Source organism: Euprymna scolopes, chromosome 18 (assembly GCF_053919585.1).
Source record: "Euprymna scolopes isolate OS-2025 chromosome 18, ASM5391958v1, whole genome shotgun sequence".
NCBI classification, from domain to species: Eukaryota; Metazoa; Mollusca; class Cephalopoda; order Sepiida; family Sepiolidae; genus Euprymna; species Euprymna scolopes.
Genome location: NC_136499.1, coordinates 4489493 through 4513304, shown reverse-complemented (window position 1 = coordinate 4513304; position 23812 = coordinate 4489493). Strand labels below are relative to the sequence as shown.

The 23812-nt window shown below is 30.4% G+C and overlaps 1 protein-coding gene across 1 annotated transcript in view; it reads left to right on the top strand.

Annotated features, from left to right (window-relative positions):
• The window catches only part of LOC145297487 (endosome/lysosome-associated apoptosis and autophagy regulator family member 2-like), a 305309-nt gene that overhangs the window by 221785 nt on the left and 59712 nt on the right, over nucleotides 1–23812 (top strand). The window contains exons 6-12 of the mRNA XM_080143369.1: nucleotides 821–935; nucleotides 7764–7916; nucleotides 13742–13830; nucleotides 16094–16379; nucleotides 17163–17380; nucleotides 18024–18091; nucleotides 19781–19978. Of these exons, the coding sequence (XP_079999495.1) occupies nucleotides 821–935; nucleotides 7764–7916; nucleotides 13742–13830; nucleotides 16094–16379; nucleotides 17163–17380; nucleotides 18024–18091; nucleotides 19781–19978 (1127 nt within the window). The remainder of the gene's footprint in view (nucleotides 1–820; nucleotides 936–7763; nucleotides 7917–13741; nucleotides 13831–16093; nucleotides 16380–17162; nucleotides 17381–18023; nucleotides 18092–19780; nucleotides 19979–23812) is intronic.

Below are 23812 nucleotides of genomic sequence, written 5' to 3'. Positions count from 1 at the left end.
GTTTGATAGTTAATAATAAAAATGGTGGCATGTTTAATAGTTAATAATAAAAATGGTGGCATGTTTAATAGTTAATAATAAAAATGGTGGCATGTTTAATAGTTAATAATAAAAATGGTGGCATGTTTAATAGTTAATAATAAAAATGGTGGCATGTTTAATAGTTAATAACTGTTCGTTTATTTGCTGGAATAATGGAATGTTGGAATTGTAGAATGAATACTTCTCATCCAATCAGCGACGCAAGATATTTAAAAAGGGAGAAATCATTATTTGTGCGACGCAAGATATTTAAAAAGGGAGAAATCATTATTTGTGTCTGATCTAAGGGGTAAGAGTATGCGTTTGGGTAGGAAATCTGTAGTTAATGACGGTTAACACGCAGGAAAATAGCAAAAAGTATAAAAGAACCCGGTGTAGAATGGTGTCATAAGAGTAGTCGGTAAAGTGAGGATGAAATTTTAGATACTTCCTATTTAGGTTAGGACGATGATGGTCATGGCGCTCCTTGAACTAAATCTAATTTTTTAATATTACGAAATAATGTGTATGTAATTGTGGTCTATAGCTAGATAACATAATGGCTAATGACGTAAACATAGTAATTTTTTATGTTGTTGTCAACCTAAGGTAGTTTCATCCAGAAGAAAAAATTGCATCTCCTTTATTATATACAAGATTATATTTGTATTTATTATAAACAAGATTATATTTGTATTTATTATATACAAGATTATATTTGTATCATCTTTATTCAGTTTTTTATTGATAGAAGAAAACGATTTAATTGAGTATTTAAATTCCTTTTCTTTTTTTCCAGCTGCCATTGAAGTCTGGCTTAAACGTTTTGTTTTGGAAAGCACTTAGTTTGCTGTCGAGTGATGATGATGAAACTGCTCTACGGCCAGTTCTAATCAGAAAAATTGAAGTTAAAGGTAAGATTTTTCTTTCTTATCTTATATCAGTAGCACCCCCTGTAAACATGCGCAGTTTGTTTTGTTAGTGCACGTGAATGGCAGGTGTGCAGCAGTTGGATGCTTGGCTGGGGGAGCAGAGGGCGCACAGAGAACTGAAAAATAAGTGAAAATAAATGTACACATATTCAAAACAATGTCAGAAAACTTAAACAAAAAACGAGCTTATGTCTGTAGTGGAATGAGTACATAAATAAATGGTAACATTTAATGCTACTAAGACTCAGCTTCTTTCCTTTAACAACTACAAGAAACCTTCCCAAACACCAATTGCCATGACTAATAACACCCTACTTAAAAAAATTATCTTTCAAACTCCTCGACTTAACATTCACATGCAACATGAATTCGAACAAATAGAGGATATTGCCAAAGCTGCTGTAAACAAGATGGGTTTCATCTACCATGCTAGAAAATTACCAACATCTGAGAATATCCTGTACCTCTACAAAACCACCATTCACTCATGCATGAAGTATTGTTTACCACTAGTCTCTTGCTCTTTTAGACGGACCCGAAAAAGTGTCTCCAATCTAACAGATCCCACACTATTAACCAAGCTTCAAACATTGTCGCATCACTGCATTGTTGCATTTTTGTGCCTGTTTTACAAGTATTTTAATGGAATGTGTTCTGATGAACTTATTTGTACCCTCTCGATGTACATACCTTTAACTAACTGAGCAACGTGACAAGCAGCAAAGTCCCACCACTTCACTGTTGAGGTATCTAGATGCTAGGAAACCTTCTACTCTAATAGTTTATTTCCTCAGACACAATCCCAAATAGTAGCTCCTTACATTCCAAGTGGCAATATACCTTGTTTAGAGTGAATAAGAGTAAGAAAAAAAAATCAAGAAAAATTCTTTGAAACATTATTTTTTACCATGTTCTTATTTAATTGTAATTTTTACCATGTTCTTATTTAATCGTAAAGTATCTTATTACTATTGAATGCATCCATCAACAGATGGCTTATCAATTGAAATTATAAGAATGTAAACTTTCTGTGAAACAAAATCTTTATTGACTCTTTGTTTTTATATCGACGCCTTTATTTCAATATTTTTCACAGACAATAAAAATCGATCAATTAGCAACGCCGTGGTCACAGATGTTTTCTAAGGTTTCTTCTTTCTTAACCAAATAACCATGCAATTCTAATCAAGTTTATCGACAAACATGTGACACAAAACAATGGTGTGAGCAACGTATCAAGATGTAATTTCATAAAATCTATTTTGTCTTTGAACGTGGTTTCAGGCACAGCCTGTGGTCTTAATGTGGCGTGTTCAGGTTCTTTTGGGTTATTGCCTCATTTTCATGAATACATTTGCGAAAGATATGGATCAATCTCACCGTCTCATGGTGAGATAGAGTAGAGCTTTGATAAAGCAACAAGTCTCAGAAAGGAAATAACTATTGGCAGTGTAACAGTGTTGATGTGTTTTAGGTCTTTTTCAAGAGTCAGGATGTATGGATTTCAAACTGTTATTGATCGAACATGATGAGTAACAGAATCTCAAATGGGAAGATCATCTTCATCAGAAAAATTTATATGATCGTATAGGATAAACTCGACTCTTAAGCCTTGGTAGAGAAACAAGCCTAAGAGAATAATGAAAATTGCTAAATAACACTAGATCTTAGCAATGGTGGGGTGTGAATAGATAACTTTTGAACATTGTTCAAGGCACAAGACATTTGGATGTTTAAACTGTTGGTCAAGCATAATAAACAACTGAACCTCAACGGGACACTATTCTTCAGTGAGTAAAATTGATGTTTGGTCTTTATGAACGATGTTCAAATTCTGTTGTCTATAATTATCATTTTATCAAACAATTTCTCTGCCAACTCCAGAATATGCACTAACATGACTGAATGTCTTTCAATCGTTGCAGTCTTGAGGCAAATTGTTCACTTGGTTTATGTTCATATTCATTCACAAATGTTGTGCATCTTTTCTTTCTTGAAAAATTTCTCTATTCTATCATTATTTTCATGCAAGGTGCTTGACTGAGCTCCAATCTCTGATTCCTAGACATATTTTTCATAGCCATGCAATGGAATGTTAAAGGTGATCAAATAATCTCCAAACTTTATATTTCATAACAACAGATATTGATGGAAGACCAGAGAGTTTTCGTTTTAATTACAATTCTGCTCATTTTTATGGGACACAAAAATGTAGATCAAAATCTATCTGGAGTGTGTGTGTATGTGTGTGTGTGTGTGTGCATGCACCTCTACTATCAAATGTACGTCGCCAACACAGTTACATGAATTTTATTTTATGAAACATTTTCTTTGATGCAGAAAACACAATAATATGGCTGAGTGTCCTTTTGTTTTCCTTTCAATCAGCTTTCTTGAATTCTATCTTCAATTCATATTTTGAATAGCCTTACAATAGAATGTTTGATGTGACCAAACAATCTCAAGACTTTACATTTGATGACATATTGATGGGATGCCAGAAAGTTTTTACAACTCTGCTGTGCTGATGTGATCAGATAGTGATCAATAATGAATCACATTGTCTATTGCATCATTTTTAACAATATCCTTGGGAAAAGTATGAATTCATCTCTCATCCTCTCAGCAAAATAGTAGGATAACATGTTTTCGTTGTAGGACAACTAGTCTCAGAAGAGAAACTATGAAATAACATTAGCTATTGCTAATGCAACATTTTGACATCTTTTGATACATGAATTACAAACAGTTGTTGATCAAACATAATGAGCAACAGAAACTTCACAGGTAAAGTTGATGTGTATTTAAATAGTAAAATTTACTACGTTTGCAAATTTTTGAGATGAGGCTTAATTATTCATTTTATTTGAATTCTTTAGACTACTGCTCTCATCTTGAGTGCTTTTTTTTTTCACAATGATTCGGTTGATGTAACCTCCGACCTACTTCAGGTGCTTCTTGTTGAACTTGAGAATCTTTCTGTCGAAATCAGGAATCTGCATGGAATTTCAAATGGAACCTGTTTGTTTAATCCACAGGAGTAACATGCTCTCGTTTGGTCAGCAATTCAGGTAGAAGTCTTAAGTAATTTGAAATTGTATTTTGAGTGTTGTTCGTATTAAGGATTGAATTTTCAACCTTCAGAAGTATAACCTTTACTATTGAGTTTTTACCACCGAGTAATTCACTGTGCAACAGATCCTTGCCAAGAATACTCGAGTTTGACAAGATAGATGTGAAGAAAGTCAGAGGTTGCATCAACCGAAAATGTGAAAATAACACTAAAGGTGAAAACAGTAGTGTGAAGAATGCAAATAATACAAGCAAAATTCATGTAAATCAGAAATCACAACTTCTTAGTGTGGGTGGGTGAGGGATACAAGTATATTAAAATGATTCTCCTTTCTCCTTTTAAATTAAATTTTTTTATTTATGTATTAACATTTATCAAAGTTAAAAGTCGGAAGAAGATGGGGGTTAATGATGTAAATGGATTGCCAGTGGAATGATGATGAATATTATGAGAGAAATAAAAATGGTGAAAGGAATGAAGAAAATTTGACTGTTTATGGCAAGTATTTGGTGAAATTGAATTTGGAGATAACCATATTGAGTTTGCAAAGAAACAGTCCCATGATAATGTGTTCCACACACAGGAAGTCCTTTCTTTTCATGAAAATTTTGCCTGATGCTAGACACATGTAGGAAGAAAGGAAAGTTCTTTTTTATTTTTGTAAGAAGAAGAGTTCTTGCTGCGAATGTCTTACAAGAATGAACCAGAGATTGGAGCTCAGTCAAGCATCTTCCATGAGAATAACGATAGAGTAGAGAAATTCCTCAAAGGGATTTCGTAATGTGGCAGTTAACCTTGTTTTATTTTCATGTTTTCAAACAAAAGATTTTCTTCATTTTGGTTGTTGTTGCTATTTTCACAATGTTTCAACCCTTCACTCTTCGGCCTTCTTTCATTGTTTTTGTCAAAAACGTAGGATACAGTCAGTGAAACATTAAAACCAAAATTAGGAAAATTGTTCAAAACATGTTAGTAATAACAGAATCTCATCTTTGAATTATAATCAAACTAGCTGGACACCCAGCATTGCCCGGTCGTACAATACGCTTAAACATGATATTTTAATTTATTCAGATTGCGTATGTATTAGTATACAATCCTCTACTGAATATTATATATTACGAGGAATAATTTGCCAGGTTGACTAATTTGCAAAAAATGTTTAAAAAATAATGATTTTGTCGTTCATCAAATTCCGTCTCTTTTTGTATACAATATCAAGTCAGCTGATATTTGGCTTGACGATGAATGCCCTGGAAAAGTTACTTCTGATTAATGTCTAGTTTTAAAATATGGAAAAAAAGAAATGATTTGTGGTGATTTTAAATGGTACCTCTTTTATAGTAAATTGAACTCATTAATGAGAAAAAATTAAAATAAAATGATGAGGTATATCCGGGCTTGAACAAGCGATCATTTTTGATCTGCAGTTGAATGCTCTACCACTGAGCTATATTTCCAGGTGTTAATAATTCTGTTATTTTTTTTTTAAGAAATAATTTGCTGAGATTTTATCTCCCTTAGCTAGTGTAAATTCTTCTTTTTTATCTATAAGAAAGAAAGAGTATTTTTAGGATTAGATTTTTTCGATTTTCATCAGATGAATTTCTGTAGAAAAGATACGTAAGAACACTGCCATATACATTAGCTTTGTGTGAAATTTGCAAAAGATAGTCTCAGTCCAGAACCTATGAGGAACTCTCTCTCTCTCTCTCACACACACAAAAAGTGACTTTTCTATAATAGTAGAGATTTAGATGAATCCTCACATCTATGAATGGGATCATCAATCCGTCAATCTGCCATGTTTCCATTTCTTGTATAAAGGATTCAGCTTGAAATTGTATAACGGCTCCCAAGTTCAGTGTAAGAATTTCTAAGTTTTGAAAGATACACCTGAAGAAGATCGAGGGTTAGATTGACCGAAACATTGTTAAATCAATGAAAAATGTACATTTAATTCAAACTCGCCTGATATTAACTCTGTTTGATTCTCTGATGACTATTTGCTTTTAAATCAATACTCCCCACTACCACCACCACCAAAGATGTTAAGCTCTATCAGACTTTTAAAAATATTCTATGTTTATTTACTATTATTAAAACCATCATTATCAACTAAGATCAAATCTTTTTCATTTGATAAGAGTAAGACTTTCTTTTCTTCAGCCCAGTTGTTTGTTAAAAAAAAAGATGGCTTACTGATTTAAGAAGAAATGCACCCCTTTTGCTTGTCAGTAAGAAAGAAAACACTTACAAGCAATTTCTAGTCTCTCAACAACATAACCAGTTTGTACATAAAAGAACATGATCCCACATCGGAAGGTGAAGAAACTTTTAAGAGATCAGGTCAAAATTGTTTGGCTGCATGCCCTTAGTGTTGAATATTGGTATTCCGGAAAATGCTGGATGACCTAATTGAAATGAAAGTGGTTGTGATTGTCAATGTTTAGTTAATAGAAAATATTTTGATAGCAAAAGGAATGTATTGGGAAAAATGTTTCAGTAGCAAAACAATGTAAGGAAGGACATATTTACAGTTAGATATTTGTAATGAAAGATTTAGGAATTTTAGAAACATAAACTAATAGAATTTCGTTATCAAAAGAACTGACCTCGTTATGTGACGTCAAAAAAGTCGAACTAACAAAGAAAAGATTTTGATGACAAACCAGTTAGAACCAAGTCGGAGAGTTGGGCACACAGAGAGAGCCTGTGAGTTAGAGTTAGGTTGAAGAGTTGTCAGATCAGTCGTGGACGTATTTCGATTGACTAACAAGAGAAAATGTAAGACACAAAAGAGAAAAAGGTGTGCACTTTGAGAGCACTCAACCATGAAAATAAGTGTAAAATATAAATCATAAATTGGTCGTCAACAGTTCTGTGGAGGGAAAGTGTCTTCCATTTTAGAACAGCCTTTCAAAGAGTTGCGACTTGGAAGGTATGCATATTTTTATCCGATGTAGTGTGACTATGAAGAAGGTATGTTCTTCCTTTGTCTGCTGCCAAGCAGACAAAGATGTTTATTTGTCACTTAAGTATTTTATTATCCAGTTGTCAACTGCCCGATTTCATGTGTAAACACTCACACAACCACCTACTTGATGAACATTGACACATATATATACACACACACACATCCTCTAGACAATACAAGACACAATGAACAGATATGTAAGCACATATTTATATAGACAGGCATATATATATGCATTATGCAGACAATACACACAATTACATGAACATGTAGATGACACAGTTCATTATAAACATGGTTGTATAACTTTAGGAGAAAAAGGTTGCCTTCTATATTAATGTTCCCACAAATGTAATGTGTGATTTTTCTTTCAATGTTATGACAAGAAACAGCAAAGATTATCTTTAAAATGATGATTTAAGATAAATTGAATTTCTTTGTGATTGTCGTCAGAAGTCTGTCATCTTAAAGAGCAAAGGAAGTGTGATGAGCTGCTTTGGAGAATTCCTCTGAAGAAATATTATTCTTGTGCCAAGTACAGAAATAATATAAAAACACGCTTTTAAAAAAAGAAATGAAATGATTGAGAAAAAAACCCCAAAAAACGATCCTTTTCCAAGACTCTTTTAATAATTAATTTACAATTTTACGAAAGAAAAAAAAATTTCTTTTATTGAGTTGGAATCGTTATCTATATTTTTGTGAGTATTTTTTTTTCTGCGTGAAATTTGTAACTATTTTGAGCTTTTCTTTTTTTTAGGTGTTGCATTCTCTTCTGAGTGCACAAAATGTCGCAATGGGACATTTAGTGATCGTGTTGGTGCATCTTATTGTCAGGAATGCCCTGAAAATACTTATTCTCAGCGGGGAGCTTCCAAATGTGAAAAATGTGATGAAAAAACAGAATATTCCAGTGAGTTTTTAATCCTTTTTAAAAAAAATTTTTTTGTCAAAATGAATGGACATAAACAAGAAAATGCAAATTTCATCATTGTCACAAGTGTTAATATTTATTATAAGCCATCATCGTCATGTGTTAATATTACGGTGAGGCATCATTATAATCATAATTGTTAATTATTATGATAAGCCATTAATATAAATATCATAAACATTAAGTTTAGTATTTAAATTTAAATAGCTGAGTGTCTCAGGCTTCAGAATGAGCAATACCAGACAACATCTCATGCCTGCCTTCCATGTGGTATGATTGATAGGTTGAATAACCAATTATATTGCAAACAGTCAAATTTGTATGCACTTAAGCCAAGTTTTTATTGGTCTTTTCATGGACTCTCATGCCCGGCGTATCCATATATGTTATTTAGTGGATGCAGGTGGCATAATGTATATATACAGACAAGCCTCAGATGCTGAACACATAAGGCATCCAAAATCCGACCAATACAAAGCTCGTGATAAATGCGTGGCTAACAGAAATTATTTTCTCTACTTTGCTGTCGTGCAACTTTGCTGATTCTGGCATGGTCATTATGCGGAAGTTGTTGCAAATTGGAAGACTTTGAGGCCTGCATTGTTGTGCAAAATGTTGGAATGTATACAGGCTAAAAAGACTTTTTCCAATTCCTGAAAAACATGTAAAGATTGACAGCAGTTTTCGAACCTTCCTCGAGTAACATGACAGTGAGTAGTGATAGCATATTCATAATCATGATGTCGTCCGGGTAGCAGAATGTAGTTTCAACATCAAATGGGGTGTTATCCACACCCATAAGTGCTACTGTTCGACCATCTGTTAAACAGGTAAGACTCAAATATCTGCAACAAACATGATCCAAATCAACAGTAAAGCCATTATATCTAAAATAAAAAAAATTGTTTTCATGTTGACTCTGTCCTTTTCTCTCCCTGCCTACTTTTTTTTTTGTATGTCAGTAACCTGGATTTGCAATCCTCCAGGAAATCCGTGATAATCACAAATGACAAAACTAGTCTCTTGTTAACTTGATATTTTGGCAAATGTATACCTTATCCAGGTCAACTACTCTTAGATGTTTATTCAATTTAAAATATTTGGATTACTATCCATTAAGTACCAAATGTGCAGTTTATAATTTTTTTTAATCAATTTGTTCAATTTTTAGATATGATTTCAGTGTACGTATAAAATTAGCATAAAATAATCCCCTGGAGTTTATATTTTTCCAAGGATTTTTTCACAGGTTTTTTAAAATAAAATATATATATAATTGTTTCAGTGCATAACTTGTAATATTATATCGATTGAACCCCAAATACTTAGATTATTAAAAATCATTGGAAAAACTTACTGTTCAATTTTTAGATCTGGAATGAGTTTTCTATGAAAGTTTTCTATAAAAATTAACTTTCTCTCTTTTGAAATGGCATTTGTATACAGGATGTTTGTGCTAAAAACTTACAAAAATCAAATAGTGATCATTTTATGTTCAAACTTTTATTGAAAAGTGAGTTAGCTAGAATTATGATAAGTTAGTGCCATTTTGTTCTGATTTTTTTTTAATGTAATTTTAACATTTTAGTTTGAATCCATGTATGAACAGTTTTATACTGTGCATATCTTTGTTTTTCAAAAAGCTTTTGAGTTCATAATTATTTTGTTTTGAAGTTTTCACTATCATTCCAATCTATTTCTGTACTTTGTCTTTAGTTCTTATGGTGACTTTATGTACCATACTTGCTTGTAGGCATTTTCCATTTAAAGGCAGTTAGATATTGTTTTACAGTTACATGCGGGTTTTTGCTATATATCCATTTGTGCTTTTATTATTTGTAGGATGTTTTCTATGCAACTGTATCTGTTTAAATGAATCTTTAAATATTTTTTGTAGTTTATTCAGCGTTGGGAAGCATTTGTTCCCTACATTTGTCTTTATATTTTTATTTGATGGTGGAGTAAACCAAGTTATATTTCTGTTTCTATTTAAATTTTTTGCCTGCTGGGTATGTATATTAAGTAATATTACAGACATTGAACATTCTCACCTATAAATATAGCAATTGATGTGTGTGCGAGATATCCAACAGTATGTTATGAAAATAAATCAAAAGTAAAAGAAAATCTTTTTGAGCTTTTCTTTTTATCCAAGCTTTTACAAATCTGAAGAATGTAATATACCGAAATGTCATATGCAATGAATAAAGCTCTTTATTTTTGTAACATATTGGATATCCCCTACACACATATCAATTGCTATATTTATAACTGAGAGTGTTTAATATCTGTAATAGAACTTATGTGCATCCAAGTTTGCAAACAGTGCATGGTAAAGGATTCATAAAATGATTTTCTAGTCATTTTTGTATAATATATATATAATCTTACATTTCGTTTCCCCTCGCATAAATAAGGCTTTAAAGTAACTCCAGATTAATTATCAAATGTAACGTTAAAAAAAGTATTAATTTTTTGTGTATATTTGTTTAGTTTTTCAAGGAGGTGATAAGATTATTTTCAAGTGTCAAAATGTGGAGGTGAGATCCACCATTTTCATAAATCTTGTCGGTTAACCTACATCTGCGCTTAACTATTTTGTCGAATTAAGTTTTGTTGAATCAAGTTTGTCTACATTTGCATTCTTTAGACGATAACACATTTTATCATTAACCCAACTGTTGGTTTAAAGCATTTGTTTTCCTGTTTAACAAGATACTTATGGAGGGTGTGATAAAAACATTGCAATCATTTTTACTAAGTACAACTCTATCACTTGATAACTGAAAAGAGTTGCTTACACCTTTATATTCTGTTGCATGTATGATTTTCTTTTGCTGTAAACCATGCGTCTTCTGATTTAGTTTTATATTGTTTTTAATCATATATATATAATTCCAGGTTAATATTTTTCAGCGACCAATGACGTTTTAACAAGGTTAATACAAGAGTGACCAATACTAAAGTAGGGCCAAATATACTTTTTATTTGTTTTTACAAAACTTTAATATGTCACTACACATTCATGAGCATGTTTTGGTCAGCCAGTTAGAAGTAACTAGAGACCTCTTCAGGCGATATTGTTTATACAAATGTAGAGCATCTGCTAAAAACATTGATAAAATAAAGACTCATTATGTCTTTTTTTGTGAAAAAGAGGAAGCAGAATAAAGAAAATGCCTTTGTTCATTGTTTCGGATTTGATTGTAGAAAATCAATATTTTATATTTTCAAAAAATTTAAATGCACCAAATAATAATTTTAATGATTACATGGCAACAAATGGTAAATTTTTAAATATTTTCTTTTCTTTTTTTTTATTACACTTGTTACTGTTGCTATTTACTTTTCGACTACATTTTGACAGATGTACCCTTTGATCTTCTTCAGGTTTATTGTTCGTTCATCGTAATGTTTTACTCTTATTTAAATACAAGCATGGCTACCCAGCATTATAAAAAAAACTAAATAGTAGGTATTAGTGTAAAGTTTTTCACCCCACTGATCAAAGAAAAATTCTGTTTTTTTTTATGTGAAGAATGGAAAAATAAAAGAAACCTTCAGAGCACTACTAACAATGCCAAATAAAATTAAGGACGCTTCCACAGCACTAATAAAACTTTCTCTCAACTACTCCCTTTCTTTGTAGAGAAATGACAATAGTTAAGAGACAATAAATTAAGTCCAGAATAAGCATCTTTCAATTTGAAAAAAATGTCGACTCATTTTCTAAGCTGTATTAATACATGTCTGCTTTGATTTGAGACAATCATTTGCATCAACTGAGGTTAGCAGTCATCTGCATCAACTGAGGTTAGCAGTCATCTGCATCAACTGAGGTTAGCAGTCATCTGCATCAACTGAGGTTAGCAGTCATCTGCATCAACTGAGGTTAGCAGTCATCTGCATCAACTGAGGTTAGCAGTCATCTGCATCAACTGAGGTGAGCAGTCATCTGCATCAACTGAGGTTAGCAGTCATCTGCACGAACTGGGGTTAGCACTCATCTGCACGAACTGGGGTTAGCATTCATCTGCACGAACTGGGGTTAGCATTCATCTGCACAAACTGAGGTTAGCAGTCATCTGCATCAACTGAGGTTAGCAGTCATCTGCATCAACTGAGGTTAGCAGTCATCTGCACGAACTGGGGTTAGCACTCATCTGCACGAACTGGGGTTAGCATTCATCTGCACGAACTGGGGTTAGCATTCATCTGCACAAACTGAGGTTAGCAGTCATCTGCACAAACTGAAGTTCATATGATAATGCACTCCATCACTTTTATCTCTTTGGCTGATTGTGATAGTTTTGCTTTAATTATTTAACTAATGAGTTACTACTTATCAAGGCCAAAAACCATTAGAGGATAAAAGTTAATGAGATGGATAGATTAGTAGTTTAATGATGACTGTTATGAGAGAATACAACCCACTCAGTTGACCTAGAAAACAGCAGTTCTTCCCCCTTTGTCAGAAACATCGTTCATGCAATGGGAAAACTAAAGAATGAAAGGGTTGAGATCGAGAATTACAAGATTGCCAAAAATAAATCCAATACTCATTTTCTATTCTCCATCAACATCACTAACGGTGCCAGTATAGTCGCCAACAACTCGACCTAAGAACAATTTTTTGTTTTTCTTGAGTCAATCAATGTCAAAAATCAATCAAAATTTGTTAAACATTTGCATCAATTAATGTGTTTTTATTTTATTGCTTTATAAATTATTTTTATGATATCGAAATTTGTTGCATAAAAATGTAAACAAAACTGAAAAATCTGTTTTCGTTTCTGTTGATCGACACCTAATCAAGAAATTTTATTAATTTTAGAGCATATGAATATTAATCTGGATATGAAAACAAATTTCTCATGAGATAAAAATTTATCATAGTCAACTGTGAACATATGTGACAGATGCTAAACTCTGCCATTTTCAATTTAACCAACTCACTGTAAATCTTGTATAGCACAAGTCACAATTAAATCCATCACAAAACATTGCACATATCCTGCTATAAGACACACATTGTCAACATTTTTTTAAAGTGAGAAATTAAATGATTTTTTACCTTTGAACCAGCAAAAGAAAATAGATCTTATTTTGGTTATTTTTACTATTACAGTTTCTTTTCAACTTCTGCTTTTTAGTGTAAATCTTACCAATTTTTTCCGGTGTTATACTGAAGAAAAATCCTTTTGATTAATAGTTATTTAAATTCAAGTTTAATTTTATAACTCTACATAAAAATAACTAGTTTTTACTTTGAAATGACTCTATTTTCAAATTTTAAAACTCTACATAAAAAACTAGTCTTTACGTTGAAATGATTCTATTTCAAAATGGTTTTATTTTTAATAAAATGTTAACATACTTTTTTAGTCGTTACTTTGAAAAAAAATTTTCAGAATGGTTTTATATAATAAAAACATATTTTAAAAGTTTGCATGAAAAATAATCTTTGCTTTGAAATTAAAAAAAAAGCATTTCAAAGTATATTTAAATGATATTAAATATTTTATTAAAAATGAAACCAGTTTGAAAAAGAATAATTTTTTTTGTTATGTAGCATTAAAAAATAAACTGGAATTACGTAAGTATTAATCAGAAGTAACTTTTCCTCAGTATGACACTGGTAAGACTTTGCCAGACCTTCAAAAAGAAACTGTTTTGTAAAAATAACCCCCATTTTTTGTTCAAGTACTTTAAAATAGTCAGCAAATGAAATATTGATTTTTAAACTTAAAAAATTTTTTTTTGAAAATTCACATGGTTAATTTTATGTTCATTTTTTTTTTCAGCACGCGAATCTAGTTCATGTAAAAAGAAACATCCCTGTACTGAAATGGATTATTATGAATATCAGATGCCTTGTGACAAAGGTGGACAAGTAAGGAAATATTTTGTTTATTTTATACAAATTTTAAAATTGAAATGTTAAAGATTTTTTAACACTCAAAAAAAAATGTAATTTTTTAAATTGTGTTGAAGCATTTATATCTCTGTAAACTTTTAATTATAATTGTTTTCATTAAAGTTTAACTGCAACTGAAAATCAACCTAAAATTTTTCCTATTGTTGCATGTCAAACTAACCAATCATATCTCAATCGGGGTGAATGAGACAAATGGCCTTCTGGTCGACTTGTCCTTTAAGCCATCTCAACATTGCATTCAGGATGCTAACCATTCTATTTCTCATTCGATGTTCTTTTGGCAAACTTACTCCTGTAATGTTTCTCCCTCTTTATGTTTCTCTCATCAGATTGCTGTTAGAGTATTGTCTCTGCATCATATCTAATATGTGATATCCAGCATCTGAGGAGAATTCAAAGACTGACTACTCGGATGATGAAGGGTCTATCAGATCTGCATTATGGAAGCCGATTCAAAAAATTTAACCTTTTCTCCCTTGAGGATAATGATTACACAGTGATATCAATTTGGCCTAAAATCTCATCAATGTGTATTATGATATACCTCAGACTTATTATTCATTCCTACACCAGAAAGAGGTGTACGCAGACACTAGAAGAAAATATTTTACCTCTGATTTCATCTGAACCAAAGGAGAGACGCTTTTTCAATCAGAATCCCTGAATCTTGGAATAGACTTTCAAGTGAGATAATAAATGTAGTAATTCAAATCAAAATTAAACAGCTGATACCTCACTGTGTCTTCTTCCATATAAATTTTTACCACAATTTCCCTTGATAGCAATTATGTTTTTTGCCAATTCAGTTGAATTTCGTTCCTTGTCATATGGGATTCCACTGAGCCTAAAAGTCATGCCAATCCTACCAAATATTCTGTAACTGGTGAATCATATCTACACTTTACAAAGCATGACTCGTGAACCATTTGTTAACAGTCACTGTCATTATTTATTCTGTGTTGATTCCATTTGAACATTCATAAACTGTGACATATCTCTGAAGACATTCTTCCTGCATAACTAAAAATAATAATAATAATAAAAATAATAATAATAATAATAAAAATAATAATAAAATAATGATAATAATAAAAATAATGATAATAATAAAAATAATGATAATAATAAAAATAATAATCTCTTTACATATCATTTGTAATGTTGGAATGCCTTTGTTTTAAAGATCACACGTGTGGTGACACAAGACTGGAACAGAGTTTTGTTTTCAAGCATGTGGCAAAGCTCTTCAAAAATGTATTTGTAAAACAGACACAGGAATGCAACATTGCAGTGATGGGACATGGATTGGAGCTTGGTTGATAGTGTGGGACCTATTAGATATGAGACTCGTTTGGACCATGTCTAAGAATGAGAGACTAATGGTAGACAGAGAGGTACTTTTACAAACCCTTTAGCCTTCATTACATATTGAACTGTGAATAAATGAGATTAATAGCATTGACATTTTTTCAGGCATTTTTAAAGATATTTTTAAAACTATAAAAGTGGCAAGAATCACTTTCTAAAGAATTTCTAAATAAGGAATTTTAAAGAATTTCATTTCGTAGTTGCCATAATGTAATATTAGATTTACATATCAAAATATCAAAGTGTCTTTGGATTTGCCCTACCCTCTCCAGCATATGCCTAATATTTAATATATGTGCTGGTGATAAATTGATATCAAAATCTGAGGAAGTTTGTGTCATGTTCCCAACTCGAATCTATAATACGAGTTCACCACTAAAGAATTAAAAACAAGTCTTTCTGTCAAACTCTGGAATTTGCGCGAAACCCTTTGTTTAATTTATGAGGAAATTATGCTCTTGTTCTGTCAGCCATGATTGGGTAGAAGCCCTAAATAATTTGCAATTATATTTTGAGTGCCGTCTGCACTGAGGATTGAACCTTCAACCTTCAGAGGAGTGTAACCTTACAACTGAATTTTACCAATACTTTATCCACTATGCCATGGGTTCTATTTTTTTTTTAATTATTAAAAATCAAAATTAACCAATACTCCATCGTAGAAATCTTATTTAAAAGAAAATGTTATTCAATTAGCAAATCTTTTAATTCATCCACAAATCTTTGCAATCAATTTTCCGGTGTAAATGAAAACCTTCCAACCATGAAATATATTTGTTTTTCTGACATTCTTATTTAAATGTTCAAATTCAAATCTGGTCAAATTTTACACGTTTTTTCCATTCTATAGACTCAAACCAAATATCTTTGGATGAAGCCGAAACGTTGCCGTACCGATATGCCCGGAGCTAAGAACCTTCCAGCCCCTGGCAAAATGGAACGATGTCCGCAGTGTAACCCTGGCATGATGCTTACTCCTGGTATTGGATGCCAGTTTTGTAAAAATGATGAATATTCCGATGGTGCTTCTCCCTGTGAGAAATGTCCCGTATCAACATCACCTCAGATTGGATATACTTACAAATGGTGGAACTCAATGCCACCAAATGTTACTTCTCATTGTTTCAATTTTGAAGGTAAACAAATTCATATTCAAATGTTTGCATCCTTTTTTTCTCTCTCAGTGCACTCATACATTGACTCTTAAAAAACAAAATTAGTAACTAATCACAATATGAGTAAAGATAAATAATCATATAGAAGACATTCACTAAATAATATCTTCTCTTGGACACAAAATTGGTTAAGTGAACTCCATGAAAAGTTATACCATTATAAAACGTTTATATGCTTCTTCATCTTAACTTCTCAATTGTGGTCCTATTTATTTGCCACATCACAAAAGAAAAAACTTACTATTCGCACAATTCAGAAATGTACGTGCTTGTGCATTATTAGTGGATATCTAAAAAAACAAAAAACCCTGCATTTTAAGTAAAAGTACTTTTACGTAATTGTGTGTCATGCCGAAATTAGAAAAACTTAAAAAAAATATATATAAAATAAAATGATCCTATAGAAAAATAATTGCAAAAAAAAAGAAAGATTTATTGAATAATGCAGTTTTATTGGTATAGTAAATTCCATATGACAAACTGACTTATCTCCCTTATTTTGTTGACTTTCGCTATTTCATCATGACTAAATGATAGATAATGTTTTTCTCCTTTTTTTTTGTTGTTGTAAAAATTAATTCTAGCAGATCTTCTCGATTGTATTTTATAATTTTTGGACATAACACGTTAAATGCGTACTTGTGTTTTTATTTTATTTCAAATGCTCCAAAAAAATATCTCGTTGCCAATCCAAGGGAAACAACTCAATTTTGTTGTACTACATCAACGTATTTTACTTTTCAGAAAAAGAATGTGTCACAAATTCGGGCTGGATGCCTGCAAAAGAGTATGTCCGTACACAGTATGGCCCCGGTGAGTTAGGATATTTGCTGTTGGTAATGGAGGTACCTGGTTTCCGTGGCAATGAAGCCGTAATTTTGGACAAAGAAGTGAAGCTTAGCCAGCTGACCTTTGTGTTTGAGACAAATTGTTCTGGTCAATGTTATCTTTATTTTATGGTGGTAAGATTTTTTATATTCTCTCTCTTTTTTTTTTTTTTTTTTTTTTTTTTTTTTCTTAAGTTAATCTTGACAATTTTAGAACTATTATAAGAAAGATTTGGTGTCTGTAACTGAAACTATAAGTTTTTTAGCATCTTTTTCTGATTTTATTGAAATGTCACACATTGAAAAATGATGTCCTTTATTTGCATTGTTCACTAATCTATTTCCTCTTAATGCACAATTTAATATATATATATATATATGGTCAATGTCAAGATTCTTTTCAACTCCCAAAAAACTTTTACAATGACGACTTTTACAAGTTTTCGGGAGTGCTGAAAATGAATATAACATTTGAAAGTGACACACAGAAATAGTTTTCATTATATGAAAAAATTGCTTTTTAGAAAGTGAGGATCACTTTTCTACATAAATTTAATGTAAAATGAGCACTCACTTTCTGACCACCTAGTGATAAGTTTTTAAGTTTTAGTTAAAAGTATTTTTGGGCACCGTTTTTGATGTGTTCACATATAAACATTATATTTGAAATGTTCTACCACAAAAACAAAAAAATCCTGATTTTTTGAAATTTGGAACATTCCAGTTTTCAAATCTATAAAAACTTCAAAAATTAATGAATTCTTTTTTTTTTGTTCAGGATCATCAATCATCGCGACCAAATGTTGTTAAGAAATGGTTTGGTACGCAACAGAAACAAAGTTTTGTGTAAGTCCCATTATTTACCAAATTTTGATAAATTCATTTTATTAGATCTTTTTATGTTTTATAGTGACAAAATTGTAAATGTGGACCCATATAAAGTTCATTTTTCTCCTTTTCATTGGGGCCACTGCAACTCTATGCAGAGTTTATTCCTAGTTTGGGTGTGTTTTCTAGGAGCAATGTGTTAAATAATTATCCAACCTATGGAATTATTTTTGACAATTTTATTTGGTATTAAATAATCTGTAAATAGTTGATATGCCATAAACAATCTCAGTTTTTTCTCTTCATTTTAGTTATCTGTGCTTTTTTTATCAGAAACTTATTAGTATTTTTGCCTGTGATAGATATAGCTATATTTTATGGGAAAAAGATTAAATAGTTTAAAAGTTTTGTAAAATAACAATTAAAAATTACTAAAAAACACTAACTGAATTCTTGATTTAATGACATAATGGATGAAAAAAATAAAAATTTACTGATGCAACCTTTGCTAATTTACTAAATAAAAAAAAGCATTGTTTGTGGTTTAACTGATAAGTATTTGTTAAAATTCAGTTGTGACACTTTCTGGAGGTTGAAGGTTCAATCCTCCGTTTGGGTGATACTCGGAGTATAATTGCAAATTACTTAGGACTTCTACCTGGCTGACATAATGAGAGCATGCTATCCCCACATATTAAATAAAAAGTTCAATTTGAAATTTTGTGTACATTCTTGAGTTTAACAAGATACATTTGAAGAAGACAAAGGTTACATTATCCAAAACGTGAAAATAACACTTAAGATGAGAATAGTAGTCCAATAATTCAATTAATATGAATTGTCAATCCCCATCTCTAAAAATTCTGAAATGTAAAAAAAAGCATAAGATTTTATTTTTTTTAAGTAGCATGGTAAAAAATTCTTTTAAAAATCTAAAGCAGCAATATTTCAGCTTTTAGAGTGAAGGATCACCTAAGCATATAAATTTAATGTAAAATGATTACCCATGAAAATGTCTTTAAAAACGCTATCTAGTTTGAAAGTAATGGTTCAGAAGTGGGTGATCATTTTATATAAAATATATATGCAAAAATTATCCCCCATTCTAAAGTCTGAATCATGTATTTTTCACTACTTTTCAGGTTGTTTGTATATAATCACCTAAAAAAATAAAAATAAAAAAAGTAGAATCTCATTTTTATTTTTAAGAAAACAAGCACACTGAAAACCTATTTTTAAAATACCAATTTTTATCCTTTATGGATAAATATTGAGAATAGCTTTGAGGATATTTTATCAATTTTTATTTGTTTGATATTTCTTTGGCATCAAATATTCTAATAAGTTCATTTCAATTTATAAAAACAATCAAACAAAAAAAAGATGTGTACACAATTCTGACAATCTTTTTTCTACACAACGGCTAACAAAATACTAATAATGTTTATTTAACATTCAACTTTTTCATAATAATAGTCGATTTTCTTAATCAGCTATCAGCAAGGTAACCCGATGTTACCCCAGCATAATCTAATAACAGTGAATAAGCAAATATTAAAAAGTAAATTTGGTTAAACTAAGTAAATTCTATTGCGGCATGCAGATCAGTATTTTAGGTTTTTTTGAATGAACGGATTTTATTTTTATAAAATTCAAATTGCACAAAGTTTTAACGATTCTCAATCTTTATTTCTTTTATTTTATTAGCTTTCCTATTATGCGTAATGGGACCACAAAGTTCAGCTGGATTTTCATGCACTCTCAGTGGATTACCGAGAAAGGACGTGATATTGGACAAATGTACATCACCGACTCAGCTCGCATTTACTCCATTGAACTCACGAATACAATTACCGGCGGAGCTGGCAGCTGTCAGAAATGTCCAATTGGGACAAGACAAGATGGGTAAGTGTCGATATTCGAACTTTCACTTGTCACAAAATATTAAATTGATCTTTAAAAAAAATCTTTTATATAAATATTAATATATAATGAAATATTAATGTATAAATATTAAGTTTAATATATAAATATTGATATACAATGAAATATTAATGTATAAATATTAAGTTTAATATATAAATATTAATATATAATGAAATAATCATGTATAAATAATAATTTGTATAAATATTAATATATAATGAAATATTTATGTATAAATATTTTTGATATGAATATTATAATGATGTAAACATGGTATTAAAGAATTGAAAGATTGTCTATAATTTTTCATGACTTAAGGATATTTTTAGGGAATTCCTATTTCAGTCGCATAATTTTTTTTTTAGATGAGAACAAAACATGCACTGAAGTTGGATTATTTTGTGCTCTTTTTTTCATATGGTGAAATGTTCGCTTTTTCATCTAAGCAGCAACAGTCCTTTTCTTCTTTTTTTTTTTTTGATCAACAATAAACTCACAAATGAACGAGGCAACATCCAAAACTGAAAAACTTGTGCTGAACAAAAACTTTGTCTTTTTTTCAGACTCACAAGTGTCTCAAATTGCATACTTGTATTAGTTTTGTATCAGAAGGCTTCCAGGTTTGTGTGCCATTGCTTCCCTACAGTGGGCGCATGCCAATCATGGGCACTTATTGCCATGCATCTCCACTCCTTTATCGCAAGATCCTACCTGTTCTTCTTTACTATCACCCTATGTTTCAAATGAGAATGGGGCATAAAAATCTCCAACATTTAGAGTGGGCATTATGTCAGCCATCTTTTTCAATTTCTTAACAGTTTCTTTGTGAGGCTCAATCACACAATAAAGTTCAGCAAAAAACGATTTGAAAATTAAATTCATTCAATCCTCATTTTGTGTGTCGTTCAATGTCTACAACTATATCTTTTTTTTTTTTTTTTGCATCCACTTTTGCATACTTATCCTATGCCACCCCTTTGTCATCTCCCAACTTTCTCCTCTTACGACCTCTCTCTCGATTTGCTGTCTGAACTTCCTCAATACATAACCTGTTAATCTGAATCCTCTTACAGCAATGATGGTGAGAAAACTTTTTTTTGACAATTTGTGAACAAATAATCACTGATTGCAAAAACAAATAACTAAAAATATTATTCTGATGCCAAGCATGATGCTAAACTGTCTCAGACACCCTTGAACAACATCGTGTTCTTGCCATTTTACCTCTAACCCAATCCTTAAACGTTGAGTAGTAGTACTTGTCGAATCAAGTAGGATCGATCATTTAAAGACTATTTATAAAATATGACTTTTTTTTATAAAATATGACTTTTTTATAAAATATGACTTTTTTATAAAATATGACTTTTTTTATAAAATATGACTTTTTTATAAAATATGACTTTTTTATAAAATATGACTTTTTTTTATAAAATATGACTTTTTTTTATAAAATATGACTTTTTTTTATAAAATATGACTTTTTTATAAAATATGACTTTTTTTTATAAAATATGACTTTTTTTTATAAAATATGACTTTTTTTTTATAAAATATGACTTTTTTTATAAAATATGACTTTTTTATAAAATATGACTTTTTTTTATAAAATATGACTTTTTTTTATAAAATATGACTTTTTTTTATAAAATATGACTTTTTTTTATAAAATATGACTTTTTTTTATAAAATATGACTTTTTTTTATGAAATATGACTTTTTTTATGAAATATGACTTTTTTTATAAAATATGACTTTTTTTATAAAATATGACTTTTTTTTATAAAATATGACTTTTTTTTATAAAATATGACTTTTTTTTATAAAATATGACTTTTTTTTATAAAATATGACTTTTTTTTATAAAATATGACTTTTTTATAAAATATATGAATATTTATGAAATATAAGACTATTTATAAAACGTATGACTTTTATAAAATATGTCTTATTATAAAATGTCTTTTTATAAAATATTAGTGTGGGGTACTCGGCATGGCCCGGGTATCTGTAGGTGGTGTGTTGGTGGGGTGGTGTGATCAAAACAACCCTGTTTAAAAAAAAAACGTTGGTCGGGTGTTTGGAGATGTAAAAGGAAAAAAAAGTTTTAGTAGAAAAGTAGGCTTGAACCCTGAACCTTTGACATGGAGGTGAAAACAAAATGGAAAAAAAACCCTGGGACCTAACCATCTCGGCCACAAGAGAAGCAGAATGAAAAGCATCTTAATTTAATGTTTATAAAACTTAAGTCACGTGATGTTTAACCCTGAAACATGGCATGGCTGCAAGCCAGTTTTCGCTTGTTTTATACTGAAAAACGGAAGAAACACGTGGCGATCGAAATATCTGGAAAAAATAGCGCGTGAAAGTCGGGCAAATTAAATACAGATGCGACCTCTGTTCTTAAGTTGTAGATATTATCATTTAGACGTGATATAAAAAGTTTTAAGAAGCGAGTTGAGCGAGAAGGCCGACGAAAAAAGCCTTTTGCAGACATACACAAAAAGTGAACATACATACATACATTTTCGCTTTTATATATATATAAATGTCTTTTCATAAAATATGACTTTTTATAAAATATGACTTTTTATAAAATATAAAATAAATTTATATAATTTATGACTTTTTATAAAATAAATTTATAAAATGTATGACGATTTGTCAAATATAAAACAAATTTATCTGTAGATATTAAAAGATATGAAAAATTTGAAGCATACAAACATAAAAAACTAAATCACACCAAAAGGGTTGATCTGCCACAAACCATTCATAAGTCATTTATCCTTTCTCCTGTCCAAGAACAGAACAGTTGAACTTATTTCATTTTTTAAAATTATTTTTCTTATATGGCAAATGAAATACAATAGTTTTATTTTTTGCCAAATGAATTATTTTTCCACTACAAATAAAACAATTTTTTTTCAAAATCTAAAACAAGACTTTGTCGATCTTCAAAACAATCCCTACAGGTTAATGAGTGCAAAATAGATTGAAATAGATGTGTTTAGCTTTTTTGATATTTGTTAAGTTCAGATGTTTTTGTTAAGCACATTTGTTCTTTTATAAAAGAGTAAGAAGCAACCTTTGTAGAAGTTAGTGTTCCTAATGATGCTAAGTAAAACAGAGCTGAGAAGGAAAAAATAACGAAATATGAAGGTCTTCTGTACGACATGAAGAGAAGCTGGAATCTTAGCAAGATCTTTGTCAATCCACTAATTATAAGAGCAATCAGACGCATGAAAAAGAATTTTAGAAACTACCTGGCATATATACCCGGTGTACCAAGTGCAAGAGAGATTCAAACAATTACACTTGAAGGGACGATTAGAATTTTAAAATTCAGCTAGAAAAAAATAAGACAATTGAAAAGAAAAAATGAGTAATAGTTTAAATTTTAAAGAAAACATTTCATTTTTATTTTTAAGATTTTAAATATTTGTAGCTTGTGAATAGAACTGATTGGCAGCCATTTTGAAAACTTGAGCATGATTTAATCTGATTCAGTTATCTTTTCTTGAAAATTATGACTTAAATTCAACTTTCCTCTTATGTAAAAGATGATAGCAATTAGCAAAACCTTTTCCAAAATATGAGAAAATTTTAATCTCATAAATATAAAAAACTAATTTTAAATATTTCTTGTGTATGATAAACCCATAGCATAATAATCAGAATCATATTTACTTATCAAAGATTGTTAAATGAAGCAAATTTTGTTTTATATTAACATTTTAAAAGGAATGTTATTCATGCTCAATATAAAATAGACTTTTTAGCAAAAATTAAAAACAGCAAAAATTCATTGAC